Here is a 22373-nt window from a genome sequence, read left to right on the forward strand (position 1 = left end):
AACACATACTGTGATACAGATCTGATACATTACTGCTCCATGTTACAGTTGCTTGTATGATTCTGATGTATTTTCCAGGCGGGCAGCAGTGATATGGGCTCGATGGATCCACAGCTGGAACGACAGGTGGAGACAATCCGTAATCTTGTTGACTCCTACATGAAGATTGTCAACAAAACCCAGCGAGACCTAGTCCCAAAAACCATCATGTACATGATTGTCAATGAAGTGAGTAAAAGTTACCCTGTAATATTACTCATAAGACAGTAATAAGCAGGATATGAGACAAAAATACACACAGGATATGAGACAATAATACAAGCAGGATATGAGACAATAATACAGGATATGAGACAATAACACAAGCAGGATATGAGACAATAATACAAGCAGGATATGAGACAATAACACAAGCAGGATATGAGACAATAATACAAGCAGGACATGAAAGTAAAATTGGATTTCTTAATGTAACATATTTTGAATTGTTAACTACTTCAACAATACACTACTAATATAATTATGTTAAAGTCTTAATTTTCATGGGAATTTATTTTCTATTGATTTTGTCGATACTTTTATTCCATAGATATCAAAATTTTGTAGTTTTTAGTAGGTTACTTGAGCACTGCTTATTAAGAAATCAAGTGCCCACACAAAAGGATTTTTTTTTGAAATGTGCAATTTTAGCTCCACAAAAAATAATTGATTTCACAGTATCAGAGGAAATGACCTTCTTACATGATCACATACTAATGGAGCAAGTGATTCATCATAACTTTGATTTTAATGTGAGATTGCAAGAATCACTTTTTTTTTTCTTTTTTTAGGTGAAGGAGTTTATTGGAGGTGAATTATTGGCTCATCTGTATTCAACAGTAGACCAGGTAAGTTCTTAGACTAACTGTATTCAACTGTAGACCAGGTAAGTTCTTAGACTATCTGTATTCAACAGTAGACCAGGTAAAATCTTAGACTATCTGTATTCAACAGTAGACCAGGTAAGTTCTTAGACTATCTGTATTCAACAGTAGACCAGGTAAAATCTTAGACTATCTGTATTCAACAATAGACCAGGTAAGTTCTTAGACTATCTGTATTCAACAGTAGACCAGGTAAGTTCTTAGACTATCTGTATTCAACAGTAGACCAGGTAAGTTCTTAGACTATCTGTATTCAACAGTAGACCAGGTAAGTTCTTAGACTATCTGTATTCAACAGTAGACCAGGTAAGTTCTTAGACTATCTGTATTCAACAGTAGACCAGGTAAGTTCTTAGACTATCTGTATTCAAGATTAGACCAAGTAAAATCTTAGACTATCTGTATTCAACAATAGACCAGGTAAGTTTTTGTGATGTTTTGGTTTTATAGAATTGTCTCTGGAGCTCAAAGAACTTTCTACTTGATTTTATAAAATTGTCTTTCGAATCTTACAGAACTGTCATCAAAGTTTACTTTGGGTCTCCTAAGAACTTTCTCTTTGGTCCTAGAAGAAAGTATGGAGGTGTTCTTTTTTTATCTTGTAAAGATGTCTTCTGTACCTTTAATTGTATTGGGGGTCCAACAGAATTGTCTCCCTTGATTCATGTTCTGTAATATTGGATTAATTATTTGTTGATGATATAAGCATCATCTATGATAGCTTATTTTTCTGTAGATTTTGTTTTTTTATCCAAATAAGAAGCGTTTTTTTTCAAATCAATCTCATGGTCTTGGTTTTCAAAATTAAAAATTTACAATGTGTATATATGGATATTGAAACAAATTTTACAGGCAACAACGACCAGGTAAGTTCTTAGACTATCTGTATTCAACAGTAGACCAGGTAAGTTCTTAGACTATCTGTATTCAACAGTAGACCAGGTAAAATCTTAGACTATCTGTATTCAACAGTAGACCAGGTAAGTTCTTAAACTATCTGTATTCAACAGTAGACCAGGTAAGTTCTTAGACTATCTGTATTCAACAGTAGACCAGGTAAGTTCTTAGACTATCTGTATTCAAGATTAGACCAGGTAAGTTCTTAGACTATCTGTATTCAACAGAAGACCAGGTAAGATCTTAGACTATCTGTATTCAACAGTAGACCAGGTAAGTTCTATCTGTATTCAACAGTATACCAGGTAAGTTCTTAGACTATCTGTATTCAACAGTAGACCAGGTAAGTTCTTAGACTATCTGTATTCAAGATTAGACCAGGTAAGTTCTTAGACTATCTGTATTCAACAGAAGACCAGGTAAGATCTTAGACTATCTGTATTCAACAGTAGACCAGGTAAGTTCTATCTGTATTCAACAGTAGACCAGGTAAATTGTAAACCGTTTGTATTCAATAGTAGACAAGGTAAAATGAGAATAGGAATTTGAAATCTGAAAAGTAACTGATGTTAAATTTGGATAAATATATTTGTATTTGAAGTTTTCTTGAATTGGTTAAGAAGATATCTTTCATTTTACAGAGTTCCATGATGGAGGAATCTAAAGAAGAAGCAAATCGTCGTGAGGAAATGCTGCGCATGTATCACGCAACAAAGGAAGCCCTACAAATTATTGGTGACATTTCTACGACAACTGTGTCCACTCCGTGCCCTCCCCCAGTTGACAGTGATTGGCTGAATGTGGAACAGTCCTATAATGGGTGAGTTGTAGGGATAGATAATTTACAGGGTTAGATATCTCCATGACAACTGTGTCCACACCCTGCCCTCCCCTAATCAACAGTGATTGGCTTAATGTGGGACAGTCTTAAAATGGTTTTGTTGTAGGGGTAGATAGTATATAGAGTTAGACATCTCTACAACAATTGTGTCCACATCCTGTCTTCCCCTGGTTGACAAAGATTGACTCAATGTGGAACAGTTCTACAATGAGAAACTTATAGGGGTAAATAGTACACAGTGAAATGAGTTTGGAGTTAAACTTTCAAGACAAAGTTTGAATATCAGATGAGTGTGCAGGTATCAATTTTTCACATCACATCATCGATAGATAAGCTGTTTGAGATGTATGTGTTGTTAAGTTTATTTATAGGATTGTATGTAGGGAGTGATCACTGTAAATTTTAATGTTAGGAAGGCTAGGTTATACCTTCTTCTGACTCTTTTTCATGTGTCCTATATGTTTAACCTTTTATTTCCAGACGTCCAAGTTCCCGGCCCTCCTCACCCAAGCCAAGTCGCGCTCCTCCACCACCCCTTCCCAACCGCCCTGGAGGTAATCAACCATCAATTCCCAACCGCCCTGCCCCAAACATTCCCACACGCCCTGCCCCACAGGCACCGGTGGGTATGGCCATCAATGCAATGGGAGGTCCTCAACAAGCTGCGGGAACATTTACTAATATGGCTTTCCAGGCTGGTGGAGCCTTTGGACAAGCAGGCAACGTTCCTCCCATACCTGCGTAAGTATCTATAGGATGTAGGTTGTGTATCAATGTTGTTCCTCTAGTTTACTATCATTGATGTATGAAACTTCTAGATTTATTTCCCCTGATATTGTGTAGCTCCTAATATCAATAGAAATATGTGTTGTTGATTGCGTCATTATGTTATGTATATGTAGTAGCCTACAAATTGTCTAGGTGAGACAGAAGGATGACTAAGAGCATGTCACTAATCCCAATAGTGTTACATCCATTTTGTTTGGAATAACTCAGTGTTGAATGAGAGGATGCTGAAAGCTGGGACAGCATGGTATCAGCTAGTACAACATGGTGGTTTGTTTGTCAGCTGGAACTTTTCTGTTCAACTGCATATTGTCTCTGGTATGTCAGCTGGAGCAGCATGGTGTCATACTTGTCAGCTGGAAGTGTTCAGTTTAACAGCATGGTGTCTGGTATGTAGTAAGACTAGCATACCTGGAGGTCTGGTTTGTATGCTGCTCTCTGCATGCCTTCTGTATGTCAGGCTGTAGACTCCTGATGTGTGCTATCACTAACAGAGAGGTTTTGTGAACCTTTCATTATCTAAAGTCCGAAAAAGTGTCATTTGGTCATGTAAAATAGTTACGAGGATCTTATAAAGCTCCTGTCATGGTTTTAAACAATTGTCCTTTTGATCTTGGATCAGCTCTCTACTTTGTTATATGAAATTGTCCTCTGAATGTTCAAGAAATGTCCACTTGGTATCCTTTGGATCTTTTAAAACTGTTATCTTTGTTTCATGAAATAGTTCTATGGATCTTATAGAACTGATGTTTTGGTTTTATAGAATTGTCTCTGGAGCTCAAAGAACTTTCGACTTGATTTTATAAAATTGTCTTTTGAATCTTACAGAACTGTCATCAAAGTTTACTTTGGGTCTCCTAAGAACTTTCTTTTTGGTCCTAGAAGAAAGTATGGAGGTGTTCTTTTTTTATCTTGTAAAGATGTCTTCTGTACCTTTAATTGTATTGGGGGTCCAACAGAATTGTCTCCCTTGATTCATGTTCTGTAATATTGGATTAATTATTTGTTGATGATATAAGCATCATCTATGATAGCTTATTTTTCTGTAGATTTTGTTTTTTTATCCAGATAAGAAGCATTTTTTCAAATCAATCTCATGGTCTTGGTTTTCAAAATTAAAAATTTACAATGTGTATATATGGATATTGAAACAAATTTAACAGGCAACAACGATAGAGAAGAATTCTGAATAATGAAACAATGTAGGAAACTTACGATACATATATTGATGATTTACTGTTGTTGTGTTGTAAGATTTACTTGTAATATGAATTGTATGTAAGTAACCTCTGTTCTTTTGTTGTAACGTTTATTTCATAATTAAGTATGCTGGTGATGTTATTGTATGATTTAAATGTACTTTATGCTTATTAGCCTTTTCTTACCTGGAAAATGTTTCATAAAGTTTGTTACGGATAATTTCATGAGAAATGAGTTTGTGGGAACACCATCATGTAAAATACAAGGTGTCAGTACATTATAACTGTGTAAACATTTAGGTATTCTTGGTTTTAGAAATTCAGGAGTTATTTGAAGTTAACAAAGCTTTATGAGACGTAAACCAGGGTTATATCAGACATAAGCTTTATGGTAACCTTATATACCTTTTTTACAGCACAAAACCTAGTTTCAGAGGGTAACTATTTATTATACTGGTCGTTTTATAGGGCTGTTCTCAAACAATGGACAAAATATCAGGTTCTATTGATGAGCCAAAAATGTGTGATATTTTCTTTGTTGAAGTGAATACATTTTATACCCTTACAAAAATATAGTTTGTCTGAAAAAAAAAAAAAAATAGCAAAAAAGAAAAATAACAAAAAGAAAGTAAAATATGATGTTTATTGGAGTTATTCCAGGATATTGAATTTGTATGACTGTTCAGATTACAGTCAGTTATGTTAACACCCATCATGGTAAACCAGTAAGATCTTATTAAGATACATGCATGTAATCTGGAGATTTGTTATGTTAACACCCATCATGATGTCACACCAGTAAGATCTTATTGAGATATATGCATGTGATCTGGAGATTTGTTATGTTAACACCCTTGATGTTACACCAGTAAGATCTTATTGAGATATATGCATGTGGTCTGGAAATTTCCTATGAACCAGATATTTGTCCAGTTTCCAGCTACTGGGTTTTCTGACTGCTGTTTGCCTGCCACTATCTACTAAAAATATATTAACGCTTGTGTGATAAGTATGAGACAAATTCACAAACTCAAAACATTCTACAGGTTTTTTTTTGGAATTTTTTTTTATTTCAATGATTAATTGACAAATAGTTTCAAAATTTGAAACCCGTTATGATTAAAGAGAAAAAATTAAATATAAAAACACAGTAAAATTTCTGATTTGACAAAAGGATTGTAAGTTGAAGCCATTGATAGTACAAACTTGATAGATGTTTTTGAGGATGTGTATTTGTAACCTGCTATGCTATTGACCTTGTCAGTTGTCATGGTGTTGTCCTGACTAAGTGGATTTTAGAAAGCTCCGAGTGTCAAATACAACAGGACAGCTGGTCAGTAGAGGACACAGGTTCCTGTGTCAGTGTCTATAATGTCCATCTGCTGTTACATTGAATTGTCTAAAATACAGGTAGATGCCAAACATTAACATCCATCCCAATATCTATTACATATCTTTTTCCTTCTAATAGCTCAAAACCTGTTAAAAGTCTACAAGGTTAACAAAAATCTTCATTTAATGTGAATAGCTGGTACAGGAGTTCTTCCACTCTTTCCTGTTTATAATTTCAGATAGAAGCTTTGCTTTTAGGGTAATGGGTCAGAGGCTTTTTATGGGAGTTTTTCTATGGAATTTGTATGTAGCTAGAACTTTTCATACATCCAGGTGCTCTATTACTGTAAACATTCTTATTTTAGGAATCTAATTATCTAATATATCCTGTAATTATTGTTGAGTATATGTTTATTTTTCTAAATATTTTTGTTAACACAAATATTCTAAAGTAATAATGTTTACAGTATCTGTAATAGTATTCAAGAGATATTTGCCTACAGTATTATAAAGAGACCCTAAGGAACTGGCATCTATCTTTTGGAGATAGTTTAAATACTCTCCTAAGAAATGATCACCTGTAATATCCAGAGAAGATTGTATTTGTAATATTCTAAGAAGATAGAACCAGTAAATTCTTAATCAGACATAAGTATACATACCTGTACTGTAGAACCAGTAAATTCTTAATCAGACATAAGTATACATACCTGTACTGTAGAACCAGTAAATTCTTAATCAGACATAAGTATACATACCTGTACTGTAGAACCAGACATAAGTATACATACCTGTACTGTAGAACCAGTAAATTCTTAATCAGACATAAGTATACATACCTGTACTGTAGAACCAGTAAATTCTTAATCAGACATAAGTATACATACCTGTACTGTAGAACCAGTAAATTCTTAATCAGACATAAGTATACATACCTGTACTATAGAACCAGACATAAGTATACATACCTGTACTATAGAACCAGACATAAGTATTGATACCTGTACTGTAGAACCAGTAAATTCTTAATCAGACATAAGTATACATACCTGTACTGTAGAACCAGTAAATTCTTAATCAGACATAAGTATACATACCTGTACTATAGAACCAGACATAAGTATACATACCTGTACTATAGAACCAGACATAAGTATACATACCTGTACTATAGAACCAGTAGATTCTTAATCAGACATAAGTATACATACCTGTACTGTAGAACCAGTAAATTCTTAATCAGACATAACTATACATACCTGTACTGTAGAACCAGTAAATTCATAATCAGACATAAGTATACATACCTGTACTGTAGAACCAGTAAATTCTTAATCAGACATAAGTATACATACCTGTACTATAGAACCAGACATAAGTATACATACCTGTACTGTAGAACCTGTACTGTAGAACCAGTAAATTCATAATCAGACATAAGTATACATACCTGTACTGTAGAACCAGTAAATTCTTAATCAGACATAAGTATACATACCTGTACTGTAGAACCAGTAAATTCTTAATCAGACATAAGTATACATACCTGTTCTATAGAACCAGACATAAGTATACATACCTGTACTATAGAACCAGTAAATTCTTAATCAGACATAAGTATACATACCTGTACTATAGAACCAGACATAAGTATACATACCCGTACTATAGAACCAGACATAAGTATACATACCTGTACTATAGAACCAGTAGATTCTTAATCAGACATAAGTATACATACCTGTACTGTAGAACCAGTAAATTCTTAATCAGACATAAGTATACATACCTGTACTATAGAACCAGACATAAGTATACATACCTGTACTATAGAACCAGTAAATTCTTAATCAGACATAAGTATACATACCTGTACTATAGAACCAGACATAAGTATACATACCTGTTCTATAGAACCAGTAGATTCTTAATCAGACATAAGTATACATACCTGTACTACCAGTAAATTCTTAATCAGACATAAGTATACATACCTGTACTATAGAACCAGACATAAGTATACATACCCGTACTGTAGAACCAGTAAATTCTTAATCAGACATAAGTATACATACCTGTTCTATAGAACCAGACATAAGTATACATACCCGTACTATAAAACCAGACATAAGTATACATACCTGTACTATAGAACCAGTAGATTCTTAATCAGACATAAGTATACATACCTGTACTGTAGAACCAGTAAATTCTTAATCAGACATAAGTATACATACCTGTACTATAGAACCAGACATAAGTATACATACCTGTACTGTAGAACCAGTAAATTCTTAATCAGACATAAGTATACATACCTGTACTGTAGAACCAGTAAATTCTTAATCAGACATAAGTATACATACCTGTACTGTAGAACCAGTAAATTCTTAATCAGACATAAGTATACATACCTGTTCTATAGAACCAGACATAAGTATACATACCTGTACTATAGAACCAGACATAAGTATACATACCTGTTCTATAGAACCAGTAAATTCTTAATCAGACATAAGTATACATACCTGTACTATAGAACCAGTAAATTCATAATCAGACATAAGTATACATACCTGTACTAGCTAGACAATTTCACCTGTTTCCATTAGGAGACACAATCTGTATTGTTAACGCCTGTCCATTATATCTGTAATGTAGTCGCTAGATTTCAGTTTAGGGTTAAAAATCTTAACTTATACCTATATGTCTGTAGCTGTTACAAGTACATTTAACCCCACATCAAATTATTTCTACAGGTAAAGTGATTTCATTTTGATTTTAAGTCTGGTGACAGTATATCACTTTGAACCTGAACTAACCACACATTACTAGCCTATTAGTACTCATTGTCACACAAGTTTTGATACTAATTCGCAAAGTCATCTTACACTATTCATAAAATAACTTATTTGATATTAAGTGATCAAATTTAAGTTAAGTAAACTGTTAGACATAACAGCGATGAACATTGTCGGGTTTGGAAATTATGCCGTCAATATTTAATTTAAAAAAAAAATTTGAGTCCAAAGAACAAGTTTGTAAAAATAACACATGTACATGATAAAAGGTAATGCTGAGCTGATCTCTTGCTTGCTGACTAAATATTGATGAAACATTATAAGCCTACCAGCTTTTACCAAATGGTAGGCAGTTCAAATCTAATTTCGTCTGTGGTTCGTCAATTTACTCAAGAAATATATTGATTTTTCTCAATTGCATTCACCAATATCTTGTTATGGATGTTTAAGTTTGAGTCTTGATGCAAAAACAAGAAAATTACAAGACTGCCATCTTAGATTTTGACAATTAAGTCTTGTATTATTTCTTCTAAAGTAATGGATGAGTGCTAATAAGATTCCATATGTAAGTGTCTCTTCGTCCATAACTGGGTGTTTTTTTTTAAATATTTTATGAGAATAAGTGGAGGGTGAGAGAAAGAACATGGCAGCCAGATGTAAGAATTCTTTCTCATCTTCTATTTTAAATATTAGTATTTTAGTCATTAGGTATCCTCACTTTAAGAAGGACAGTTTCAAGCCGAACAGTATTAATTTATGAACGTGTCACCACATGATTCTTGTAATAATGACAGATGACTGTCAGTATAACATATGGACCATTCTGATACAGCACTAATGATAATTATACTATGGTGAGTGTCGAGATCCCTCAGGTAACTAATGCTGATATTTAGCAGAAGCTTAAACTTAAACCCTATTTTTTTGACATTATTTATTTCCTGATTTATAAATCAATGTTGAGTGAATTTAAGTCACTCAGTTGCTGTTTTGATGGTTGATATAAAACACAGTTATATTTTAATACAATACTGTTTTCTTTTTTAGGAGACCTTCCTCCGGTAATGTACCCAAGATCCCAGATCGGCCAAACATGTCTGGCCGACCATTCTAAACATATATCTACACATCGCAGGAGAGGATATGGTTACCTTGGAAACATAGTTTCAGTTCTGTTTCCATGGTGACTTTGCATCATCACAGAGATGCGTTAAGGTGCAATACAGTAGCGCCATCTATATAACTATAGTATATATCAGTATACTAGTTGAATGTACTTAGTGACCTGAGTGTATGGCAGGGTCAAGGTCATTGTGATTTAGAAAAAAAAAGTTAGAGAGTGTGAAGGTCACATATAAAGCACAATGTAAGAGTAGCAATGATAACACAGTGAATGTATACAGAACAAAATGGACATGGTCAGCTTGTCAGGGTCAGAGTTTACAGACTTATCAAAGTACTGGAAAAACAATGTTGAAGTTGACAGCATTGCTGGCAAAGTACTCAAGAATGTTGAACAGATTGTAGCAAGTTATGATCAGAAGTCATACGTCACTTTTACCTGGCCGTCTACAAGGAAATGTAATTGTCATCAGTCCCAGGAGCATCACGTCTCAGAAGTAACACATGTACATATTACTGCATTCTTAGTAAGAAGGTCACAGGTCATATGTCTTACTGGTCAGCTACGTTAGGTGACGTCTACGCGACAGGTCACTAAGTGTTAGTATATGGTTGAATGTTCGATCCTAATGGAGAATAGAGAGAAACAATGTTGGGATGTGTTGATTGCTTTAGATAAAGAATGTTGACATCTAATGACAGTACAATTGTCTGGTACAATTGTTTAGTGGTATATCATTTCTCAGATAATTGTAATCATGTACTTATATAGGTAGTAGAGATTTGTATATATGCACACCTGAGGGAAAATATTTTAAAGATGTAATGCATTTCCTGTTTGTTTACACGACTAGTAGTGTACATGTTATGTAATCTTTCAAGGACACCCCACTGTAATATGTAGATACACGAACTCTGTTTATCATATACTTCCCTGTGTATAAGCAGTAATATTATGGAACTTTATTGAAAAAATGAGAATTACATTGAGCCATGCATTTCGTAAAATTAATTCACACTATATATGATTACGTGTATCAATTATGTGAAAATTTCCTGCGAGGACGTCAGATGCAGGACATCTAGTCACTCTTCTTGGTTTTGGGGCCAAACATTATTAAAGATTAATGGATCAACTTCATAACACTAGAAAAGTAAAACAGGTCAAAGACTAAGGTGTAGTAGTGTGGGTCTGGATCAGAACAGTGGATGATGAACTTTGCATGGAGTTCTGTTTATTGTATGATCAGATCCTTCCCAACAGAAAGAACTCTCCAGATTGGACGTTATTTTGTACCTCCTATGGATCTCCTCCACCTTTTCCCGTATTAGAACCAGAAAACCTAATATCTTTCATAAGTGATCTAGTCCAATCTTTCCCACATTGTAAAATTCTTTACAGATAAAGCCAAAATGCTGCCATTGTGAGTCTGGCCTGACCTTGCCTACATTCTGGGTTGAATTTTGTACAAAGTGCTTGTGTCCTGGTTCTGGCGTTCTCGCATGTCTTGCTTGTGTTCTTTAATATCTAATGCCACTGGTTACCAGAAATGGAGATTAGTCCATTAAGTATCAAATGGACAGCAGGAATCCTGGACACTAGATGTACTTGTTGACCCCGTTATTTTGGAATAAAAAAAATTGTGGTCGAGTGTAGTGATAGATATCTGTACATGTTCCCTATATTTATTATGCAATTATTGTTACGTATTGGGTGTATCACAGCTCACCTTATCTTGTTTTTTTTTTGTTTTGTCATAATTTATCTGTACACAAAGTCATAGAATTTGTATTCTAATCAGTAAGCTGTTGGCCAATCACTCATAGGATCAAATGTTTTAATTAAATCACGGGTAGGTCTGGCTTGTTAATTTGTTTTAATTTTATTTTATTTTAATCAATGTATGATCAGAAGACATCTGATTAACAAACTAAAACTTTCTGTCTGTCCTTTCTTACATTGTTTTACAATTTTTTTCTGCCTCCTCCCCCCTTTTTTTTGTGTTTTAATAAATCTGAAGTTGGCATGACGGTAAATAATGTTGATATTTTGAGAGACATTTGAGATTATCAGACATCCTACATCTGGTGTTTGTTGTTGCCAAGGAAGTTGATTGAACTTGGATTTACCATTTCAACAAAGGAATAAGTTATCCCCCTTCTAAACAGATTTGTGGATCAAACTTTTTGGAAACTTTATATTGTTTACCACTCAATTCATAGTAAACAAATATTGGTCATCAATATCTTCTTTTAATATATGACATAACATTATAATTCAACATTCTCATCGCTAAAAATCCCACCAGAATATCAGTGTCAGACAATATGAGCAAGTGTTCATGTTTATCGCAATTCATATAAAAATTAATTTTCAGTTATTCTAGATGTCAGATTTGAAAAGATAATCTTTTCACATTCATAATAACCAATGAAAAAAAGGTAAATGAACTACTGTAACCGATAAAAAATTTAATCAATTGATTTTGAAGTTTGAAAACAAAACAAGTGTATGTATTTAATTCATGCAGCATCTGGGAAATTAAATGGTGATTTTTTAACATGAAATGACCACCAATATAATTACGTGGAATTCCAGTCCCCTTAAAATCTCGACTGTAGTGACTTTGCAGTGTGAAATCCAAGCTTCTCTAACACAAATTCTGTTGGTGCTAGACATCTGATATTTAAATAAGAAATATAATATCTATGCTATAAGTTTGAAATTCTATCCCAATGATCTAGGATTTGACAGGACAGACAATTAATGTTCCTTTCCCCACAGTTGATTCTGAGTGACTTTCATTGTTTTCATTTTGTGATATGATCATACTTTCAGCACAACTTTCTGTACATTTGTATATGATGTAGATAAGGTTTTGTAAGACGTTGGTAACATGTACATACGATGAAGATGCATTCCATATCATGGAGTTAGAAAGGACAATAATCGTAGACTAGTGTATATTACCATTGCCATGGCAACCCATAATTAGTTATATGGACAGTTTTGTTACATTGAAGACGATGTTGGTTATTAGCACTACATCAACATGACAACCTTAGGGACATGTTTGTCCTTTCATCAAATAACTGTTGCCATGACAGCAGTAGAAATGTACATGCTTGTTGTAGAAAGTTTTGTTGTGTCGCTGTCTGAATGTCTGTTTATCTAAGTTTGTAGCATGAAAGATTCATGTTAGTCATGTCAAGAAATTGTAAAGTTTGTGAAATGAATTTGTGAAAGTTTAAACAAAATTTTACTTTGCCAGCAGCAAATAAAGAAGAAATCATGTAATGTTTCCTTGTGTTTGTTGATTTTTCTTAATATTTTATTTGTGTTAAAACAAACCATATTATGTTACTGTGGAATTGCCAGTTCATCTGTCTTTAACATTTTTTCCTCCAAAGATCTCCTCCCTCACTTTTCAGTTAATACGTTTCAACCTAGGTAGGCACCAAAACATTGAATTGTTTTACAGCATTTTAATCTCCTTTAAAACTTCATAGGCTTTATAACCATTACATGCAATTGTTTTCTTAAATGGCATTTTGATTCAATGATTTCAGATATTTTCTCTTTCAGTTTCTGACCAATCTCCACATTGAATGTTCGTCTGTCCTGGATAACGTCTTGCAATAAATCAAAGAAAAGATGACACATTCAGAATACAGTCACATCAGTTAGATATTTATTCAGCTTTCTCTTGTCTCTTTAACAAAGAAAAAAAAAACCCAAAACAGAAAAAGAAAATAAAACTACAAGCAGTATTCACATTTACCTCGTATATCAAAATGATTTGTTGAAAAAATGTAACTTTGGTGGAGTCTATATATATTTTGCACATTTAAATCAAAAGATAATTGATGTAGAATAGTATTTCTAAGAAATGTCAGATTAAAGGTCATCTTTATCTGAATGAAAATGAAACAATGTCTTAACAAGTTTTTAAGAAACTTTACACTCCAAGGAACCAGACATGCCTGATAGCTGGAGATTTGAATGAATAAGGTTTTTATATCTAAGTTACCTTGAGCCTACCTTTCATAATTAAATGAGGATGAATCAATTAAAACTTTGTCTGTGTTGGGATACTAAAACATTCCTACCTTTATGTCAGTATATTGAAACATTGCTATCTCTGTCAGTATACTGAAACATTCCTATTTCTTTGTCGGTATACTATACAGTATACTGAAACATTCCTATTTCTTTGTCGGTATACTATACAGTATACTGAAACATTCCTATTTCTTTGTCAGTATACTGAAACATTCCTATTTCTTTGTCGGTATACTGAAACATTCCTATTTCTTTGTCGGTATACTATACAGTATACTGAAACATTCCTATTTCTTTGTCAGTATACTGAAACATTCCTATTTCTTTGTCAGTATACTATACAGTATACTGAAACATTCCTATTTCTTTGTCGGTATACTGAAACATTGCTATCTCTGTGTCAGTATACTGAAACATTCCTATTTCTTTGTCGGTATACTATACAGTATACTGAAACATTCCTATTTCTTTGTCGGTATACTATACAGTATACTGAAACATTCCTATTTCTTTGTCGGTATACTGAAACATTCCTATTTCTTTGTCGGTATACTATACAGTATACTGAAACATTCCTATTTCTTTGTCAGTATACTATACAGTATACTGAAACATTCCTATTTCTTTGTCAGTATACTATACAGTATACTGAAACATTCCTATTTCTTTGTCAGTATACTGAAACATTCCTATTTCTTTGTCGGTATACTATACAGTATACTGAAACATTCCTATTTCTTTGTCGGTATACTATACAGTATACTGAAACATTCCTATTTCTTTGTCGGGTATACTGAAACATTCCTATTTCTTTGTCTATTTCTTTGTCGGTATACTGAAACATTCCTATACAGTATATGAAACATTGCTATCTCTGTGTCAGTATACTGAAACATTCCTATTTCTTTGTCGGTATACTATACAGTATACTGAAACATTCCTATTTCTTTGTCGGTATACTATACAGTATACTGAAACATTGCTATCTCTGTGTCAGTATACTGAAACATTCCTATTTCCGGTATTTCAGTATTGTCGGTATACTGAAACATTCCTATTTCTTTGTCAGTATACTGAAACATTCCTATTTCTTTGTCGGTATACTATACAGTATACTGAAACATTCCTATCTCTCAGTCGTATACCAAAACATCCCTACCTTTATGTCAGTATATTGAAACATTGCCATCCCTATGTCAGTATGTTGAAACATTCCTATCACTTTGTCAGTGTACTAAAACATTTATATCTCTGTGTTGGTATACTGAAACATTGCTATCCCTGTGTCAGTATATTGAAACATTATTATCTCTGTGTTGGTATACTACAAGTGTATACAATATTAAAGCACCATTTTCTCACAAAACATTGAAAACTTTGCATGGAATTATGTTTTTGCCAAACACAATGGAAGACAAATGCTTTTTCTTACCAGAAAAAAGGTAAACCTACAGTATTGTTTAAATATTTGAGCACAGAAATGATGCAAAATCTCTAATGATTTTAATTCCAGAAAAATTCTGATCAAAATTCAGTTCAGAATGACATGCATGTGAATTCACAGATGTAAAACATTTCTGTAATGTCTAAAGTCAAGATATCAGTTCATGAGAATTAGAATTCAACCAATATTGGATGATGGAAGTCAGTATATATAAATAACTAAATTTGACAATTAAGCACAGCAAAGTGAAATCAAACTTGTGTAAATTTAAAACAAAGCCATTTCTCACAAACCAGACAAATCTAGCACTAGCCCTTTAAACTTTGTACACACTGTAGTTTGATATGTTCATTATGATATAAATGTATACCAAAACCTCTGATGCCCTTCCTGGGTATTTCACATCTCACACAGTAAAAATAAAGATAAAAATGCCTACCCTTACAGGAATTCAGCCCGAATTGGTTGTATGTGTCGATTCAGTAACCTTAATCAGATAAATCATCAGCAAGGTAAATGTACACCAAAGTTTACTAGACAGCTGTTAGGTCGGTTTGGCTACACTTTAAATCATGTGTACACTTTGTCTCCCTGTACACTTTATACCTCAGCATATCATTTATGTCTTGTCTGATGAGGCGAGTAGACACCAAACTACAGAACATGTCTCTGATTTAAAATATAGTAAATTGTTCTTTTCATGAGTATGTTTTTGGATATTTTGTAATAAAGATTGGTAGCTATTTCTTCAGGTGAGATTAATGGTCAATATTTTAGTCTTCAGACTTAATGGTCACCAAGTTAACGAATCAGGTTGGTAATTCACACCAAATCTTGCTTGAATAACAAAGCACTGAACTATGAGATTCTAAAGCACCTAACATGAATATCAGATATTTGTGGAAGTATCTATATAATTTATTGAGTTTTTACCATAGTTGCTGGTAAGCTTTGAACCACTTTCATGTTTAACAAATCAAGGTTTTTGTCAGGACTTCTCACAAACTAAAGTACTTATCAATATTTCTGATATATTGCTAGCAAACCAGTCCCTTGCTTCTTTATAACGACCCTTAGACCTCAAGTATCTGTCTTAAGTGAACAACCAACAATATGATAGAAATTTCTTTTGTAGGTGTATGCAGAGAGAGGTAAATGTACAAACAAATCTGAGGTATTTGATGTACATATATGTAGCATCATTCAAAGAGTCAGCCTTTCTGCAAAATACCAGCAAACAGCTTGTTTGAAAGGGGATATTTTCACGAGAACAGTTGTAATGTATGTTTATGGTTCTTAGCTATTGATACACGTATGAGAGAGCTGTTGTGATAGAAACGTGTTTCTTGTTTTTACAGCTAATAATAATAATCAAAGTATATAATTCATCCCTTACCTGTTATTGTTAAAAAATAAAAGGTTTTTGGTAGTTTGTCCCCTGTTTTTTCAGAAAAGATGTGTTACTCCCATTAAACATCCTCTTATTTCCCTTAGAGTCATCCCTTATCTGTTATCGTTAAAAAAGAGAAGTTTTTCAGCAGGTTTCCTCTGTTTTTTAGAAAAAATGTGTTACTCCCTTTTAACATCCTCTATCTGACAATTATCTGTATATCGGCTATTTGTTTGTTTATATATGTGGTGAGACTAGACTGGATCAAACACAGATAATTATATACCTGATATACACACACACTGATATTTTGTTTACATTTACACAGCAATCATCCTTAACATAATAAGTGACTAAAACTCCTGTCACTGGTACATAGACGTTAATGCTGAACTTTCAATTAATCATATAAAAATGCATATTTACAAAACATGTTAAAAGCATCATAGTTTATTTTTTGACATCAAATTGGTAATGACGGTTACAAGACGTTAGAAACAAAAACACATTTCTTTAATTTTTGTTATGGTAATAGATTTACTTTGTATTTTTGAGAGGATTGGCAGTCATATCCTTGTAAATAAAACTCAAATCACTGACCCTATGTGCTATGGGCAGTCATATTCTCGTAAATAAAACCCAAATCATTGACCCGACATGCTGTGTCAAACTTCACGAGTTAATGTCTTTTGATATCACAAAATTTTCTAGTAATTTTCTCATTTACTACATTGATTTCTTTGTTGTAAAAAAAAATACTCTGCAGTTGAAATGGTTGTTAGGACCATAAAAGATGTGATTACGAGTACATTTAGGAGCACACAATCCATGGTGTGGGTATCAAAGCTACTGCACTTAATGCAGACAAAATCAATAAATTTAAAGTTGTTCAATGGCACCATAACACATACACAATAACACACAATAACTTGTTTCTCCAACCTGTCGGGAATGTCCGCTAATTAATTACTAAACATTACTAAACAACCTTCGTAAATACTCTACTTAACATTACGAAACATATATTCTATCACGTTAGAATACTTAAGTTCTATATAAATGTAATTTTAGTTATTTTCTGTTGTGATAGTGTCACGTCATGAAGATTTTGTCTGGTGTGATAAATATGCTGCCAAAATATGTGTTTCTGTCACAACTACTGATCAGATTTCTATACATATGGTTTTGTTTCAACTCTATACCACATCAGATTTCAAGAAGTATACTTATTCTAGAAACACATTTCTATAAGCAGTTTGTTAGTATATATATATTCCCTACAACAAGACATTACCAGATAGCAGTAAATTTTATAAAATTTATACTATACTGTTCAACAATTCATATTCATTTGTTTTGTACGAATATATGAAATTCACATTCAACATTTGAAAATCATTCATCCATAAAATCATTCATCCATAAAATCATTGAAGCTTAGATTGCATCCTCCTGGGCAACACGTGAAAATCACACTCACATATTTAAATAAACTTTAAGAAATGTGATTCTCAACTTCAGGCTAGGATAAGAATGCATGCTGGACTCTACAAACTTTTATCTACACACAGAAATACAAACGGATTCAGATCAATAAGCACCAAATTATGATGGCAAGTTTTCAATATCAACGCCATAAACTAAACAATGCAGAATTTTTTTTCCAGAATCTCTAACACAAAGTCTATTGACTTCAGAACACTATGGAATAGAAACAACATATTGTAGGGGCAATCTGTGATTTTGTCAGTATAAAGCATAATACAGAAATAACTAGATATACTTCATAAACTAATTTACTGTGATGTTGTAATTCAGAGATATCTAGATAAATATGTAACACTTTGTTGTGGTGTTGTAATTCAGAGATATCTAGATAAATATGTAACACTTTGTTGTGGTGTTGTAATTCAGAGATATCTAGATAAATATGTAACACTTTGTTGTGGTGTTGTAATTCAGAGATATCTAGATACACTGACAACCTTTTGGGTAAATTCCTATTATGGAATGTCATAATCAAACAATATTGAGAGTAATTTTGTCAGAAGTGAAAGTCATCTTTTATATTAACTTGCCTACATATTTTAAATATGACTAGGTCAAATAGCCTGTTACACAGTAAAGCAGTACTACTTCAGTCCTATCAAACATCAAATTAAGAATGAACAAATGCTACACAAGATATGATCTGATCCACAGTAGACAGAATACACATTTGTCCACTGAATGTTTTTAAGTAATATTTAAAATCTCTGGAACGTTCACCGTTGAGTTGACTAGAATGTTATCAATGTTAAAATGAAGGAAAACAACACATCTTACATAAAGAGCGATGAAAGGCATCGCTATAACAAAGATGTCACAATCTTCTGAATATGAATAGTCAGAATATGAGAGATGACAGTATTACAGACTAGGTGTTGAGAATCCTTAAATTTAGTGTTTAACATTATATGATAGTCTATTTCAGCAATCAAGTTTGCTCATGATGTCTTTATAGCCAATTCCTAAAAACTTCCTTGTCCTCCTCCATGTCAGATGGCTTCAGACTAGAGGTCTCTTGATGTCTTCCTGCTCGTGAGGGTTGTATCCCTCCCCACCATCACCATCCATGTTGTGCATGAAGCCAAGTGGTGTCTGTCCACCAAGTGATGTCTGTCCGGCTGTCCAGCTGTCCACGCTATCTTCTGGTTTGCGATCTATATCTGGGGGAGATCCCCCATGACTGCCTGCAGTACTTCTCAGAGGAGTCGCCTACAATAAAAAGTGATGTGATAGGCTTAGAGATCTATCCCAGGAAACTTATATAGGTATGCAATATGTGCATGTTTATCTGGCTTAGAAATCTATGTTAGAAATCTTACGTATATACAGGTTACCTACTTCCAAATCAATCCTAAGTACCTTATATGGTTATCTTACTTTGCGACCTTAGTCGGAACCTGTTAATCTTTTAACTGGCTTATGAATAACTGAAGAATCTCATATCTTTTTTTTTTAAAAACTTAGAAATTAAACTTTTTTTTATCTCTTCATTAAGTTAACAGTATTCCATCTAAGGAATCTTAGGACTACTTTTCTTTAAAAAAAAATATTCTGTGTTAAAATCCTTTACAAAATTGATACTCGAGTATCAGGTTTAAAATTCAACAAGAAATTAATCCTAAGAATCTTATATAAATTTTTATCTCCACAAGAAATTCCTCTTAGGAAAATGTTTTTATAAAATAATCCAATAAAATTATGACAAATTGGCTTCTCTTTCCCCCCTAATAAACAGAGTATTCATTTACTATGTCTTTAAAAAAATTCATTTTAGCCAAACATAAATATTTAGTGCTAGAAATAAATTTTTAATTCCTCACCAGATCTGCTAAGAAATTTTGTGGATATTTTAATTTATTTACTGCCATGCAAATTTTCCCATCTGATTTTCCAGTGAAAGTTATGAATGCCATGCCCAGTTGCTACATGCACATGTGAACCCTTATTGGCTAGTTAATTAGATATTGGCCCATCACATCACTTTCCATTGTGGCAAAGTTTCAACATGTCACTCATGCCCCATGTTATCACGGTTAGTGATCATATATCCCCTTTTACTGGTTTTAAACTTTACTTCAAACAAACACTTGAACCAGATTACAAAAATTTAGCCAAAAGACATTTTGGGTCTATCATTTTAGAACCAAACTGTCTTCCCATTTCTTTTTATTGAATTTTCCAGTTTTTGCTGCATCCAAAATGAGGCATAATCAATTGATTTAAAAAGTAAAACCTCAATTTAATCAATAGCCATTTGGAAATGTTTGTTTGAAAAGTAAAGTTTAAGTTCCATGTGAGAGAAACCCAACCAAGCATTGTATGATCACACCATGACCAGTTTGTGTAGGTGTTAATACAGGTTAGTATAAAGTAAACGGTTTTAGTCCCATTTCTTTGCAGATCTGTATGAGAAATTAGTAACAGTGTAAAAAGTTTAGTTTGAAATAAACAAATGCTTAGTGGAAACAAAATAAAAGACACAAAAAAAAAAAAAAAAAAAAAAACAAAAACAAAGCAACAAAATTAGAATATCTGAAGACTTACAACTTAATTAAAATGTTAATAAAGCAATAAAAATACTTAGAGAAAATTAAATGAAATAATAGAGAGATTGTTACGCAGATTAGAAACAGGTTTTCATCAGATACAAATGTAACATTATAGGTCATATCACATCTGAGACTACTACGCTCAGTTCACAAATGAACCAATCAAATAGCAGAATTATCTTTATTACCTCCAGTTTGAAGAGTTACAACAGTTCCATCACAATCTGAATGATTCATCAAATCAAACTTGTACATATCAATATATAATAACCACCCAGGATACCTTAGTAAGGAACAACACATTGTTGTTTTCTTTAATAACAGAATGCATCTGTAAGAAAAGATATGAACTAGGCAGACAAATTTTGAGATTACAATTTTTTGGTGTGTGTCTGCTTATAATACTGCTCTCCTGTCAAATAATTGTGCATTTTTAATTTTTTTATCCGGTAGAATTAAGGGTATAGGAGAGAAGGCAATGTCAGGAGCTGAAATGACAAGGTTCTCCATTTCACATATCACCCATTTCAACAATTAACACAAACACATAAGTCTACAAATAATTTTATATTCGGTTTATTATTTCCATAAAATCTGTACACATCTCAATTTCTATGTCTTTGTATGTATGAGTTTATGACATTAAATGACAATTGATATCAATCTGATGGCTAACAAAGAGACAACTTAAAATATTTAGACAGCGCCAGTGTATCAATAATCTTATAACAAGGCCGACTGATACGTGAACCAAGACAACAGAAGTGATATATGTCTCAGGTCCCTCATAACAAGCTTACTGATACATATACCAACCCAACCCACTCAAAACAAGATGGACGATACATGTACCACCCAACTTATATCAAGCTGACCAATATGTTGATCAACCAACTGTTAATACAACACATACCTGTACCAACCCACTTAAAACGAGGTAATGGATACCTGTACCAACCCACTTATAACGAGGTGATGTATACCTGTACCAACCCACCTATAACGAGGTAATGGATACCTGTACCAACCCACTTATAACGAGGTTATGGATACCTGTGCCAACCCACTTAAAACGAGGTAATGGATACCTGTACCAACCCACTTATAACGAGGTAATGGATACCTGTACCAACCCACTTAAAACGAGGTAATGGATACCTGTACCAACCCACTTATAACGAGGTAATGGATACCTGTACCATCCCACTTTTAACGAGGTAATGGATACCTGTACCAACCCACTTATAACGAGGTAATGGATACCTGTACCAACCCACTTATAACGAGGTAATGGATACCTGTACCAACCCACTTAAAACGAGGTAATGTATACCTGTACCAACCCACTTATGAGCTAATGGTTACTTGTACTACCCCACTAATAACAAGTGCAGGGATGCCTCTACCAACCCGGTTATGATGAGTTCATGGATACCTGTACTAACCTGCTTCTAACAAGCTGACTGGTGTATCAACCT

General features: G+C 33.3%; 3 protein-coding genes across 8 annotated transcripts in view; 2 read left to right on the forward strand and 1 right to left on the reverse strand.

Annotated features, from left to right (window-relative positions):
- Positions 1-13203, forward strand: part of LOC132549843 (dynamin-1-like) — a 43320-nt gene extending 30117 nt beyond the window's left edge. For 2 of the 3 annotated variants that reach the window (XM_060213817.1, XM_060213816.1), the window contains exons 16-21: positions 79-228; positions 831-887; positions 2462-2640; positions 3142-3402; positions 5063-5083; positions 9827-13203. In XM_060213817.1, coding sequence (XP_060069800.1) covers positions 79-228; positions 831-887; positions 2462-2640; positions 3142-3402; positions 5063-5083; positions 9827-9893 — 735 coding nt within the window. In that variant the 3' untranslated portion in view covers positions 9894-13203. The remainder of the gene's footprint in view (positions 1-78; positions 229-830; positions 888-2461; positions 2641-3141; positions 3403-5062; positions 5084-9826) is intronic. The other variant, XM_060213818.1, reaches the window with a different exon arrangement.
- Positions 6241-7944, forward strand: LOC132549819 (uncharacterized). Its single transcript, XM_060213791.1, has 5 exons — positions 6241-6244; positions 6597-6946; positions 6980-7108; positions 7190-7366; positions 7429-7944. The coding sequence occupies exons 1-5, from the start codon at positions 6241-6243 to the stop codon at positions 7942-7944; spliced, it is 1176 nt and encodes a 391-aa protein (XP_060069774.1).
- A 4029-nt stretch (positions 13204-17232) lies between the features above and the next one.
- The window catches only part of LOC132549800 (pre-B-cell leukemia transcription factor 1-like), a 53759-nt gene continuing 48618 nt past the window's right edge, over positions 17233-22373 (reverse strand). For all 4 annotated transcript variants that reach the window (XM_060213769.1, XM_060213767.1, XM_060213768.1 and 1 more), the window contains one exon: positions 17233-19555. In XM_060213769.1, coding sequence (XP_060069752.1) covers positions 19346-19555 — 210 coding nt within the window. In that variant the 3' untranslated portion in view covers positions 17233-19345. The remainder of the gene's footprint in view (positions 19556-22373) is intronic.

This window comes from Ylistrum balloti, unplaced genomic scaffold, assembly GCF_031769215.1.
Source record: "Ylistrum balloti isolate Yb309-2 unplaced genomic scaffold, AGI_CSIRO_Ybal_v1 Utg370078, whole genome shotgun sequence".
Lineage (NCBI taxonomy): Eukaryota > Metazoa > Mollusca > Bivalvia > Pectinida > Pectinidae > Ylistrum > Ylistrum balloti.

Coding starts and splice junctions, on each gene's coding strand:
- LOC132549819 (XM_060213791.1), top strand. Junction 6,947..6,979: donor CCAGACATAAGTATACATAC/CTGTACTATAGA, acceptor AAGTATTGATAC/CTGTACTGTAGAACCAGTAA. Junction 7,109..7,189: donor CCAGACATAAGTATACATAC/CTGTACTATAGA, acceptor AAGTATACATAC/CTGTACTGTAGAACCAGTAA.